Here is a 13,756-nt window from a genome sequence, read left to right on the forward strand (position 1 = left end):
TGAATAATTCTTACTTATTATATACTCAATTGGAGTTACACTTAATTGTTTATCAATGAAAATATGTTTTTTAATAACTTTATGCATTCACCTTAATATTTTTTATTTTGGTGATGTAAATTTTTTATTTATAATATTTTTTAATCGTCCAATAATTGAATTCATAAAATACTGACGGTCTAATAATTATTTTATAATTTTTAAAAATAAATAGGTTTACTTTTAATCACTTAATTTTTATTTTATAAATAAAATCTTCATTAATATTTTCATCGTTTAAGATTTTTAAAACGTTTAAATATTAAAATATATTAAATTTACATTTTATATATTCAATCTTAATCTTAACTAATTCAAAATTTTTAGTTTTATAATTATGTGAAGGTGTCATCTAGTTTAATCGATAGATTTATATTCAAATTAAGTGTGACGGAATCGTTTCTTACGAACCAACCCAATGGAAATATATGATATTAAACAGACTTATCACAATTTAACTGTACTAATAACTGATCCGCAACACCAAACGTCCTTTTCACGTCAAGTCCGGCCCATAAGTTTCCTGCTCAGCTACTTCGCACGTGCAACCGAACCGGAGAACGGGGTGGTTGTCTTCTTCTCCCTCGCATGCTTTGGTTTGCATCCCTCGCCCCCGTCCGCACGTGTCAACCCACCTTTCCCGTACTCGGCCGCAGCCGCCCCTTGTCCCTGCTCCCCAGACCCTCTCTCTCTCTCTCTCTCTCTCTCTCTCGCTCGCTCGCTCCATTTACTTGACAATAGCACTGGTCTGCCCGCCTGCTTCCGTTTCTCTGCCACCAACTGCTATTATTAGTTGCCTAAACAACCCTGTCTGCACGACTAGAAAAGAAGACGGACTACCAGCCAAGTGTGTTTTGAATTGGGAAGTAGCAACTGCAATACTTCTCCTCCGCCCCAACTCCTCCTATATCACCTCCATTTCCTCTCCCCTCCACCCACCGATTTCATTTTCTTTATTAGGGTTTTGTCTTCCTCCTTTCTTGCTTTCTTTCGGTTTCTTGGGGCCGGAATTTTTACAAGAAAGGATAATATGATCAAGCAGATCCTCAACAAGCTGCCCCGCAAACCCTCCTCCAAATCCTCCGCCGCTGCCGCCGACCCCTCCCTCACCTCGTCGTCCGCGAGAGCATCCTCGAATCCTGCCAAGAAATTTCCCGGAACGCAACCCGCCGACGCGGTCGGCAACGGCCACGCCGCAGACGCCGACTCCTTCGCCCTCTCCCTCCTCGCCTACGAGCCGCTCCCCAGCTTCCGCGACGTCCCGAGCTCCGAGAAGCCCGGCCTCTTCCTCAAGAAGCTGGCCATGTGCTGCGTCGTCCTCGACTTCGGCGACCCCGACCGGAACCTCAGGGAGAAGGAAGTGAAGCGGCAGACGCTGCTGGAGCTCGTGGACTACGTCGTCTCCGGCGGCGCCAAGTTCAGCGAGGCCGCCATGCAGGAGGCCACGCGGATGTTGGCCGCCAACCTGTTTCGCGCCTTACCGTCGTCTAACGTGGAGCGCCACCGCAGCCCCGACGGGTTCGACGGCGAGGAGGAGGAGCCCGAGATGGAGCCCGCCTGGCCCCACCTTCAGGTCGTCTACGAGTTCCTGCTGCGCTTCGTGACGTCGCCGGACACCCACGCGAAGCTCGCCAAGCGCTACATCGATCACTCCTTCGTGCTGCAGCTGCTCGACCTGTTCGACTCCGAGGACCAGAGGGAGAGGGAGTATCTCAAGACCATACTCCACAGGGTGTATGGCAAATTCATGGTACACCGACCCTTTATCAGGAAGGTCATCAACAACATCTTCTACCAGTTCATCTTTGAGTCCGAGAAGCACAATGGGATTGCCGAGCTGCTGGAGATCTTAGGGAGCATCATAAACGGGTTTGCTTTGCCGCTGAAGGAAGAGCACAAGCTGTTCCTGGTTCGTGTTCTGATACCGCTTCATAAGCCCAAGTGCGTCGTTCTATACCACCAGCAGCTGTCATACTGTATCACACAGTTTGTGGAGAAGGACTATAAGCTGGCAGATACGGTGATCAGAGGATTGTTGAAGTACTGGCCAATAACAAATAGCTCGAAAGAGGTCATGTTTCTTGGTGAACTCGAGGAGGTGTTGGAGTTGACGCAGGTGGCAGAGTTTCAGAGGTGCATGGTGCCCTTGTTCCGACAGATTGGACGCTGTTTAAACAGCTCACATTTCCAGGTACTCCATTTTTGTTGTGATAATTGGTTCCGCTGACTATCTCTGAAACCATAGATACTTATGCTCCAAATAACGGTTGCGTTTTTGGTGTGCTCATTCTTAGAGCCAAGAAGTCTGATGAGTTAACATCATGCAAATTAATATTTCTCTGAATTTGCATTGGTGTACATTGCTTTTGGACAGAGCAATGCTCAAGACTTAATTGTAAAATGTGATTAACCTCGATTAAAATTGATGTGGTTTCAACCATTAAATATTGCAAAGTGAAAATAGAACCCTGGAGCGAGATCTATGGTGAGAGATTCATTCTTCCTGGAAAGCCAAGGATTTCAAAGCCATTTATCTCAAATAGATTGGAAAATAGGGACTTTTTTAGAACACCATACACCAAGAGTAATTAATGTGTTGAGGGGAAAAAAGGCCATGAAAAGCCAACTGCATCATGAAGAGTGGAGAGAGGAAAAAAAAAAAGGAAATTTTATAAAACAAAAAGGGGTTCATGATTTGTAGTTCATTTGCACTAAGAGGGATCTAAACTTTGCATAAGTATCTGTTAAGAGCATGTGCTAGGATGTTGCAATCTTATTTCATAACATGAATATACCTGTTCATGCTATAATGGTAGATACACTGTTTTAGTAAGGTTAGTGCTATTCCTATAACAAATTTTACTCCGTGATACCCTCTAAACATGATATTTGGTTTAAACTATTGCAGTGATGCTGATAAATTATCTGCTACTGCCGACATTGGAATATAGTGTCAAAGTTGTTAACTGGTTTACTGGTGCTATATGTGGAGGTTCTGTATAATGAAATGATATATGAAAAAATGATGGTTGAATTAGGATAATGGATTGATAATTTGCATTTGCTTTAATTAGTCAAATCAAGTGTCTTTTGTGGGGGTAATGCTGCATATGTTGACCCTCTGCAGGCCTTACATTGGCAAGAGTGTCATGCGCTAGGCATACTCTTCTACTGAAAGAGATGGAATTGACTCAAACATAGATAACACTGACAAACCTATTAAGTTAAGGAATTGGATTATCATATGTGAAAACCCTTGGAGGTGAGAAATCCTTGGGATGTTTAGATTGCTAAAAGATCTGTCAGATTTAAGAGATTATGGTTTCTGAAATATGCCACAATGCAGAGAATGAGTGGTCAAAGAGAGTCTGAGATCATTTGCCTGATGGCAATCTTTATTTTCTGTCAAGGAGAGTCTGAGATCATTTACCTGAGATCTTTATTTTCTGTCGAGGATGACAATCACACTTGTGGACCCAGAATAAAACATATTACGAATTTCTAAATTCTAAAAGCTATTCAATTAGCTTTAGTTATGAATATTTTGATCCTTGATTCCATCATTGACTGTAGTTAGAAGTTTGGAAAGTTACAGTTTACAGAAGTGTTATTCTTGAGTTTCTTTATTATCTTGCTCCACAGTTAACCTACATTTCTCCCTGGATTCAAGGAATTAAATTACGAGAACATGATTTTGCAACAAATTACTTTCTGTTACTTACTTCCCTTCCTACCATTTGGTACTATCAGCAGCCTTCAATTCTTTGTTTCAAAGTAAATCCTTCCTGTTTAAAGTTTGAACTACGGGCAGTAGATCGACCGGATTATACTAAAAGTGTATTGGATATGATGTTGAATAGGAAATATGTTGAAAATTGGAAACGACTGCCACTCTTCTGGCAATCTTGAAGTTGGGAAATTCTTTTTCATTGTTTATATTTTGGGTGTTATGCTAGTGCCATACAATAATAAAAACAACAATAAAGTTCTAAGCCCCTACTCTTTAGGCCGGCTACATGGATATTTTTATCAATATTGAAATCTACGAAAGGTCATATGTCTAGTTAAGTTGAATATTTAAATATTTATTTATAGTTTTTATTAAAGTCTTTTTAGGAATTCCGTTACCTCTCCTTGCATCACTAACACTAATCAGTTTACCTCTTCTAACTATGTAGGTCTCCAGAGCATATGTTCATTCTCTCTTACGCTAGTGCTATATTGGAATAAATTCTGGTTTCAACTTTTTTTTTTTTTTGGCAGTTTTAAGTTCTTTGCTATTTTTCATTCTTAGTTATACACTAGTTAATTACCAAATTGATTTCGATATTCATGCACGTTCCTACTTTCACAATCAAATTCAGCATTCAACAAACAGAGAACATAGATGTTTCTGTGATAAGTTGTGATCATTATCTCTATTCCACAGCATGCCATCTTGATGAAGTTGAAATATATACTCTTAGGGCCCAGATAAATTAGGGTTGCTGTAATCAATTCTGCATTTTGAACCCTCTATAAAGGTGTAACTTGCATCCAGTAGAAAATTTAGGGGAATAAGCATTTTTGTTATATGCTGGCAATATTCCTGGTAGATTAAGAATTATATTAAACTGTCCCTTGGTTCAGGTAGCAGAGCGAGCTTTGTTCCTATGGAACAATGATCACATAAGAAACTTGATCATCCAGAACCGGAAGGTCGTACTGCCTATTATCTTCCCATCATTGGAGAGGAATAACAGGAGCCACTGGAACCAGGCTGTTCAAAGCCTAACTCTGAATGTGAGGAAACTGTTGTTGGATGCAGACCAAGAGCTTTTCAACGAGTGCTTGCTTAAATTTGAACAAGATGACACAAAGGAGAAGGCAGCACAGGAGAAGAGAGAACTGACATGGAAGCGCTTAGAAGAAGTTGCAGCAACGAGAGCGATCAGTAATGAAGCTGTGCTGGTTTCTCGAATCGTCTCTTCCCTCCGCATTGCTGCACCAAGCCCTCTTGCAACCGCCTCTGCAGTATCGCCAGTAACTGGTAATTAACTTGAAAAGAGTACGTTGGGGTGACATTCTGAGGCTTGGTAGAAGATTAGGTCGTGATGATTAGTCCTCTTTAGAGTAAGAAGATGTGCATAATCAGAAGTTATTATAGGGACTGAACATTCATGCGAAGTAATTATAGTCATATTCTATTTGTTTCAGGAACGACTGCTGCTGCTTTGAATGTTACATATAGATTCATTAACATTAGTGGCAGAATCATTTTAGGTAATGTGTTTATTTGCTGGATCGATAACGATTTCTCACAGGGCTGGACAGAGGGTTTCTTTTCTCGTCTTCTCTCCCGCGCGAGGATGATGACCAACTGGACGGAGATCTCATCGTCCGCATGCCCTCGCACAGATCTCAAAGGTGAGATCAAATCCAAAAATTAATTGACGGCCAAGGTTCTGATGTCACATATCCCCCTCCACTCCAAACTCGTTTAATCGCCCTGTCGTGAAAATTAATTGATGTCCCCAGGCTTTCAATTTCTAAATAAGCTCCATAAACTTTAAACATTTTTTAATAAATAAATATGTAGTGTTCTTTGCCTCGTTTAAGAACTATAGATTACCCATCCTCCTGAAAATTCGCATATAGATTCTCAGACCAATAGTGGTGAAAATATCCCCTTTTTTTTTTTCTTTCTTTCTTTTAGAAAAAAGGAACAATTATTGAACATAGTGAAAATCCACAAGAGAAGTTAGAGCTAACTGGAGGCCCAAGCTTTCAATTAGGACAATATTATTAAAGGGACTTGGTATAATTTGTGAATATAATTAAATAAATATATGCTCACAAATAATTCTATAGGGCAAAATCATTTAAAAAAATAAAAGAAAACGATTCCATTGCTAAACCTGTATCCATGTAACGGCTATGAGGGGCATTTTGGTACCTAAAAATCACATCGCATTTGAAAAAGGTCGACCCCAAAAATTCGCCCCACTAACAAAGCCGCTCCTAACTGCTCTCTTCCTCTGCCCACTGCCGTTGCCGAGCACAGCAGCGTATTCTTCGATTCCCGTCTCGTCGCCTCTCTCGCTTCTCTTAGAATCTCCATCTCTGTCCGCTCCTCTCCTCAGATGAGATCCAAAGCACGGCCCTGAGATCCATCAGCACAAGCAGCATCCAGGTGCGGTCGTAGAAGAGCCGCGGCAGAAGCGAAGATGCAAGGCCTCTTCGGATCGGTGCGTAGATCCCTCGTGTTCCATCCGAGCCCTGATCGGATCGAGGACGGCGGCGGCGGGGGCAGAAGGATCGCGGAAAGGATTGGATCTTGCCTTAGGAAGTCCAGGATCGGGCTGGGTCTAGGGTTCGGAGGGTCCACTCCCAAACTCCCTCCGCCGGTGCCGCCGCACCGGGTTCCGGCGGACGATATCCCCCCCATTCGTTGGCGAAAGGGTGAACTCATCGGTTGCGGTGCCTTCGGCCATGTCTACATGGGTATGAATCTCGATTCGGGGGAGCTTCTTGCGGTGAAGCAGGTAGGCGCTCGTTAATTCCTGTTGTCATGCCTAGAAACTTTGATTTCGTTCATTTGGCGATCGTCTTGATCCATGGGCGTGTTCGTGTGCAGGTCTTGATGGGGACTAGCGGTGCTTCCAAGGAGAAAGCTCAAGTTACGATTTTTCCATATCATTCCCTTTTCGTCTGGTTAAAACCCATTTTCCCATTTCAGAAAGCATTGACTCTGTTGTTGACGATTCTTTTATTTCTTGTTTATCCTAACTTGGTGTTAGGCTCATATAAAGGAGCTTGAGGAAGAAGTAAATCTTCTTAGAAACCTATCTCATCCAAATATTGTGGTGAGTGACTTTGTTTAGGTTATTTGATGTCAACCCAGTCCTTTTTTGATGAAGTTACTTGCTTCGTATTGTTCATTTAGGTGTACCTTTTGATCTTGTCCGGTTTGTAACAGAGATATCTGGGAACAGCTAGGGAAGACGAGACCTTAAACATTTTGCTGGAGTTTGTCCCAGGTGGATCCATCTCGTCATTACTTGGAAAATTTGGGTCCTTCCCAGAGGCTGTAAGTAACTCTGTTTTTTATACTGGTCAGGGGAATGATACAAATGCTGATGCTTGCTAACATTGTCCCCTTTTTGAAACAGGTTATAAGAATGTATACCAAGCAGCTCTTGCAGGGGCTCGAGTATCTTCATCAAAATGGAATCATACACAGGGACATTAAGGAATGGCATTTTTCTTGACTTTTGGCTCGAATGCTTTGTTTAACTTTTCGTCTGAAAGTAGTTAAATCTTACCAATTCAGGGTGCAAACATTCTCGTGGATAACAAGGGTTGCATAAAACTAGCAGATTTTGGGGCATCTAAGCAAGTTGCAAAGCTGGTATGAAAGAAAAACAGAGAACTTCTTTGTGATACTCTTTATTAAAGTCGTTCTGCCAAATACAATGCTCTATGTGCTCGTTCTTTGTTCAAACCAACACATTTCTAAACTCATCAAACTTCTACTCTTGGATATGCATTGTAGTGAACCAGTAAATAGACTTCCAAATGATTTATATTATTCTATCATGCTCATAACCAATAGTATATGTTTTAACAGCTGGTAATCAGATTATGTGTCAAGGATTTTTATAATGCATCTTGACGTGATCAGTTAATGTCAGTCATTTTAGGCTTTTCTTTCCTACAATTGCAACTTAAATAAGTGTTTAATCTTTTCTTTTTTTTTTCACTTTTTCACATCTCTTTCGTTTTGCCTCTTATATTCTTCTTTAGTACATCCTTTACCTACAAGATATGAACCTATCAGGCAAATACCCGCTTACCGAGTTTGTGAAATAGCCTTAAAATTTTCACAATTAGTTTGCACTAGATAAACTCTGTTCCAGCACAGGAGAAGTATTTAGTCACACTAAGTTCTTCTCATATTCTTTTCTGTCGTGAGACCTTATTTCCATTTCACTGTTTACTTATGAGCATAAAATTTTGTTAGGCAACTATGAATGCAGCCAAGTCAATGAAGGGTACTCCATACTGGATGGCACCAGAAGTAATTCTTCAGACTGGGCATAGCTTGTAAGCATAAAATTTTTCCACCTTATTCTTTTTAGCATCAGTAGATATCTAGATGTACATTCCTTTTCCTTTTTCACTTCATTGCATGAAGAATTTTGGCTTTTCCAGAACATTTTGGCTTCTCCATTTTTTTTTCCTTTTCCTAGCTCTGAAGAAATTAACAAAACCTGTTTCCTCTTTAATTTGTGTAGATGATTAGATATATGCTGGACGGTAATAGTTTTTGCTGAGCTTATCTTGTACATTGTTTTGAGAAATATTTAAATAAACATTATTACTGAAGTTATTTCATCGGTTGCTGTAAACAGAGTTTACACATTTAAGTAGATAACTTAATTCAATATTTGCATTATATGAGTGTAAAATAAGGACATGAAATACATATAACTAACTTTACTTCATGAGAATCCATATCTTTAGATATTGGAGATAATGCCTTAATGATCGTGTTTCCCCTTTCTGCATGAGTTTGATTATTTTGGCAGAGATTGCTCTTTTGTTTGAATGTTCTCTCTGAAACTTGTTTAGATGTGAATATCATATTTGATTTTATTTTTTAATAATAAATATCAAATAATTCAGGATGCAAATATCATTTTTCTCTCTTCTATAATCTGAAATGGATACTAATGAATACCAGCACCATGCAACTAAATTTTATGGCATTGGTGATCTAAGTACAGGGTGGGAAATGACATTCTTTTCACAATCCTAGTGCTACAACAACAATAACAACAACTATTCATAATGTCTCAACTGTTTGGGTTGTCTACATGGATCTTTTGCTGCCATTGTGTAAGTCTGTATAATCCTGTACATATAAGGCAAATATGGAAAGCATATTGGCCAGAACAAGTCTATATTTATCATTAACTATCAGCAGAGCTATCTGGTTCTGTTGCAAAAAACAGGATGATCGTAGAACAACTGTGTAATAATAACAAATGAATGTATGCCAATGAGTTTCTGAAACCAACCTACATAGCTGAGCCACAATATTCTCATGTTTGGCATCTGTTTATGCCTTGAAACCAACCTGTATAGCATGTAAAGTAGTTTCGCGAAGTTGCTTGTACAGTAGTAATGGATTTCATTATATCCATGTTTGGGATCATTATTCTTCATATTAGATGAGCATTTGGGTTTGTCATGGTTATAACCTGATTAAATGAGACATTTTAGAACAGGCATAATTATGGCAAAGTAGTTAGATTTGTATTTTGGAAGGGGTGTTTGTATTTTAAGCTTCTCTTTTCTGTTTTCTTGCATTATTGCTTAAAAGATTATACTACTAACTATTTTGGTACATATTATACACAGTTACGCATTAATTTTTTGCTATCTAATTTCCTCCTGCAATTTTTCTGGTAGAAGGCCTGCTTGGTTCTTGCATTTCTTCTGCATATTGGTTCTCTACCAATCTGTCCTTAAATGGACATTAACCTTAAAATTGTTGTCAATTCTATATTCAGTCAGTGTACTGCTAGTAATTCCAGAAGCACAGTTTTGATCTTGCATGATAGGACTAAATTTTGTTTTTATCTATTATTTTCCTAATTCTCTTTTGCTAGCAGGTTCTTTTTGTAACATCAAAAGATGCTAGTTGATTTTGTTGGGCAAAATTGAGCTGCCAACTGCAATATGAAACTAGTGTGAACTTCATTTTAATTGGTCTAACAGATTACTAAAGCTTGAAGCCACAAATTATATTAATAACTAATTCATGATTTTTATTCCTATTCCTGTACTTTTTTATAATTTTCTCTGCCTTTTCAGATGTAATTGCAAGCATGTGTTTTCTAGGGATATGATCCCATTTACCAACATGAACAGCATTGTGATTGCTAATTTGAACTTCCGTTACTCTTTTCCCTATAATGATGCACTTGTGCTTGGATTAGATATAATTTCTGAAAGATTATCAACTTTCTCAGCTCAGCTGATATATGGAGTGTTGGTTGCACTGTCATAGAGATGGCTACAGGTAAGCCTCCCTGGAGTCAGCAATATCAAGAGGTACGCTTTTCCCACTGTCCTGATGAAATTTGATTGGGTGCATAAACTGCCCAATTATACCTTTACCATTCCTTCTCTGGTAAAAACTGAATTATGATCCAGGTTGCTGCTCTTTTCCACATTGGAACAACCAAATCGCATCCTCCTATACCAGAACATCTTTCTTTGGAGGCAAAGGATTTTCTTTTGAAATGCTTACAGAAGTACGCTCTTTCTTTTTGCATTCTTGATGGTTTGGCATTTTTATTCCATTTATTTTCTGGAGTTATTCTTCAAAGTTATTTTCTTGATGCTGCTCCAGGGGAAATTGGTCAACCAGACTAATTTGTGCATAATTAGACTCTTCTCTGTTAATGCCTGTCGAATACCAGATGGAAACAAAGTTAATTTTGGTTCATAGTGAACTTGTTGCAAAAACCAAGGATCTCCACAGGCTGCCATGTGAAGACTGCAAAATTCTCATTACATTAATTGTGTGCTAATAATTTGTTAAAGCTGCAAAAATATAAATATTAAAAAAATTCAAAGAAAAAGAGTGACATGAAAACTATTTTCAAGTACATTTACTGGATTAACAAGCTACTAGTATTGACAATTGGGCATGTGAATGCCTTAAAAATATACATCTTTTTCAAGACTCCTAGCTCGTGCATTTTTCTTCTTTGCTTGGTTTTTTTACTTCTCTTGTGCTCCTTGCCAGATTTCTGGGAGTCTAACATGTAATTTTTTACAGGGAACCAAATCTGAGGCCCACTTCATCTGATTTGCTCCAGGTACTGTTGATCCTGAAGTTATCATTTGTTATCACATATGTTATTTACTTCTATTAAAACTTTCATGCAGCATGCTTTTGTTACCAAGGAATTTCAGGATATGCATCCAATACACCACTCTGCACTTGCGGTTAGTTCACTCCATGTGGAAGCTAGTCATCTTAAAAAGTTCATGTCCTACCGCTTTTACAATATTTCTTCCCTGACACACTTGCCATATCAGGAATCCACAAAAGATGCAGCCCTGCCATCGAAATTGTACATGAAAAGCATGTAAGCAAGCACTAATTTCTTTTAGACTACCAGTTAATTTCAATATTTGACTTTGGAGAGGCTCTATTGCAGCAATACTCTAGTGGTTGACAACAGAACTTGTTGTGAGGGATTGGACATAGGTGGCTGTGGTAGTGGTAGCAGCAGCGGAAGATGCTCTACTTTCTTTCGTGGAAAGCTATCTTCTGTGAGACCAATATGGGACATGAGTACTAGTAGTGATATGTGCCGGTTGGACGATAAAGATGATTTTCCAGTTGTTGGATCAGTAAGTCGCAATTTAGAGTCATGTGAGAGATATTATAAAATGCTTACATATAATTAAGATAGTATCTATTGGTATTTGTTGGTAACTTTGGTGCTTTGATTCTCCAGAGTTTCAACCCAATATCTGAGCCCTTTGATGACTGGTCAAATGAGTTTGATATCAATTTAAAGCACAAAAAAATGGACTTCAATGACTTAAGTGAATCTTTCATCGATGTTTCATGCACTAGAAAAGGGGAAAAGGATTTTACATTTCCTTGCAAGTTAGTTCCTGAAGATGATGATGAAGTTACAGAGTCAAAAATAAGAGCTTTTCTGGATGAGAAGGTAGACACTTAGTAACCTGTTTATTTCTCTTGCATTCTCTTTTCTTTTGTGGATAATAGATTTAAAGTTAATCTTGATTTTCCATCTTCTTGGTCTCATTTGGTCATGAAAATGGCTTCACATGTCTTACTTGATGAGATTTATAATCGAGAACATTTTCTTTTCACGAGGACAGGCCCTTGATCTGAAGAAGTTGCAGACACCTCTCTTCCAGGAGTTCATTAATAGCCTAAATAACAACAATGAGACATGTGCTGGAAAGAAAAGTGAGGAAAATATGACCAAAAATTTAAAATTTCCTCCCAAGATCAAGACTTCACCCAACAAGAATATAAGCGGGAAGACTGTTCCACTTGTTGGCACAGCTAATAGGGTGAGTCCTGAAAATTGCAGCAGACGAGTCTCAAATAGTGGGGAAGAGAATGATCAAGTCCTAAGAGAAATTTCACCTAAGTTTAATGAAAGGGGAGGTCTTCTTCAAGATGCTCAACAGGAACCAAATTGCCCAAGGTTTGATAAAGACACTTCTGTTGAAAATTATCTCATATGTGTTGCCTTCTGTTAAGAATTCTGAATTAGATGGTCTAAAATTAGCTGTTTAGCACTAGATTGACTTCCTAGGCTACCAAATTCCTAAAATGAGAAGCATGTTCTCAACAGTGACAAATTTTCGGAGAGACGGAGGAAATGGAAAGAAGAGCTGGATCAAGAACTTGAGAGGGAAAGAGGTACTTTATATGATCCCCATCTTTATTATCTGGATTTATTTGGCATTATAAGTGGACCATTACCCTTTTTTCTTGCAGAGATGATGAGGCAAGCAGGTTATGGGAGAATATCTTCCCCAAAGAATGGATGGTTAAATCAAAAGAGAGACCGAATATGATTTACCTTCTTCAGGCAAAAGAAGTACACAATCTAGTGTCTGGAGCATACCTTATTTTTTCTTTCTCAATTTGGATGGCAGTCGAAATATCAGTTCTTACGGATGTTGCCTGTTTGGTGTTCATATGCTGTTTGAGATTTGCAATCTCTCTAGCTAGCATATGTCAAGAGAAGGGACCCGAATATGATTTACCTCCAGGCAAATGAGTGTACACAATCTACTGTCTGGAGCATACCTTGTATTTTCTTTCTCAATTTGGATGGCAGTCGAAATATCAGTTCTTATGGATGTTGCCTGTTAGGTGTTCAAATGCTGTTTGAGATTTGCAGTCTCTCTTGCTAGCATATGCTGAGAGAAGGGACCAATATGATTTACCTCCTTCAGGCTGATGACAGCCGAAATCTCACAGATGTTGCCTGTTATTTGTTCATATGCTGTTTGAGATTTGCACTCTCTCTAGCTAGCATATACTGAGAGAAGGGACCACCCGACAGTCTTAAGCATAAGAAGATTTCAGAGCCACCTTCAGCAATTAGGGCTATAGATGGCTGGAAATTAAATGCTGTAAAATGTTGCCTTGTGTTCACCATCGGGTGTAAGATTTTGGTTAAGAAGATTTGTTGATGCAAGGACCATTAAATGCTGTAAAATGTTTATGTTTTTGGCCTCTCCCGTGCATATGCTTGTTTTCAAGTCAAGATAGAATCAGTCTGAATATTACTGGACAAATGTAACATTTCTTTGTAATAAACACCAGATTCTTACTGTATATGTATATATATTTTGTGAAAGACCACTACTAGATATTTTGTTCCAAAACCTCTTGGAAGAAGTTTGGTTGAAGGAATTATTTACCATCTGTATGGGTGATTTTCATTAAGATTGCAGATGTAATGGGGGGGGGGGAGATTGAAATAAAATATGTTGTTTATGAGAAGACATCTTGATCATCATCCGGGCACTCTCAATCATGGTTTTTCATTTTGCATACTGGATCTGTGCTGGTCCTCGATCAGACCTATATGGTTCAATATATGCCGACCTACTGACATGTGGTATGATAACATGTACAGTAACAAGCACAATCATG

The 13,756-nt window shown here is 38.9% G+C and overlaps 2 protein-coding genes across 2 annotated transcripts; both read left to right on the forward strand.

The window, feature by feature from the left end:
- Positions 1 to 641: 641 nt before the first annotated feature.
- On the forward strand, positions 642 to 5,305 carry LOC103998371 (serine/threonine protein phosphatase 2A 59 kDa regulatory subunit B' gamma isoform). The gene is made up of 2 exons (XM_009419830.3): positions 642 to 2,230; positions 4,669 to 5,305. Exons 1-2 carry the CDS (start codon positions 1,070 to 1,072, stop codon positions 5,074 to 5,076), a joined length of 1,569 nt encoding a protein of 522 aa, XP_009418105.2. The 5' UTR covers positions 642 to 1,069; the 3' UTR covers positions 5,077 to 5,305.
- A 733-nt stretch (positions 5,306 to 6,038) lies between these two features.
- On the forward strand, positions 6,039 to 13,435 carry LOC135623377 (mitogen-activated protein kinase kinase kinase NPK1-like). The gene is made up of 17 exons (XM_065126294.1): positions 6,039 to 6,563; positions 6,656 to 6,697; positions 6,819 to 6,884; positions 6,998 to 7,108; positions 7,191 to 7,269; positions 7,350 to 7,429; positions 8,042 to 8,124; positions 10,059 to 10,140; positions 10,243 to 10,343; positions 10,874 to 10,913; positions 10,984 to 11,043; positions 11,137 to 11,186; positions 11,259 to 11,454; positions 11,562 to 11,780; positions 11,956 to 12,290; positions 12,441 to 12,508; positions 12,587 to 13,435. Exons 1-17 carry the CDS (start codon positions 6,246 to 6,248, stop codon positions 12,664 to 12,666), a joined length of 2,010 nt encoding a protein of 669 aa, XP_064982366.1. The 5' UTR covers positions 6,039 to 6,245; the 3' UTR covers positions 12,667 to 13,435.
- Positions 13,436 to 13,756: the final 321 nt, after the last annotated feature.

This window comes from Musa acuminata, chromosome BXJ2-9, assembly GCF_036884655.1.
Source record: "Musa acuminata AAA Group cultivar baxijiao chromosome BXJ2-9, Cavendish_Baxijiao_AAA, whole genome shotgun sequence".
In the NCBI taxonomy this organism is placed as follows: domain Eukaryota; kingdom Viridiplantae; phylum Streptophyta; class Magnoliopsida; order Zingiberales; family Musaceae; genus Musa; species Musa acuminata.

Coding starts and splice junctions, on each gene's coding strand:
- LOC135623377 (XM_065126294.1), top strand. CDS start 6,246: ATGCAAGGCCTCTTCGGATCGGTGCGTAGATCCCTCGTGTTCCATCCG. Junction 6,885..6,997: donor TATCTCATCCAAATATTGTG/GTGAGTGACTTT, acceptor GGTTTGTAACAG/AGATATCTGGGAACAGCTAG. Junction 7,270..7,349: donor AATCATACACAGGGACATTA/AGGAATGGCATT, acceptor TCTTACCAATTC/AGGGTGCAAACATTCTCGTG.
- LOC103998371 (XM_009419830.3), top strand. CDS start 1,070: ATGATCAAGCAGATCCTCAACAAGCTGCCCCGCAAACCCTCCTCCAAA. Junction 2,231..4,668: donor TAAACAGCTCACATTTCCAG/GTACTCCATTTT, acceptor CCCTTGGTTCAG/GTAGCAGAGCGAGCTTTGTT.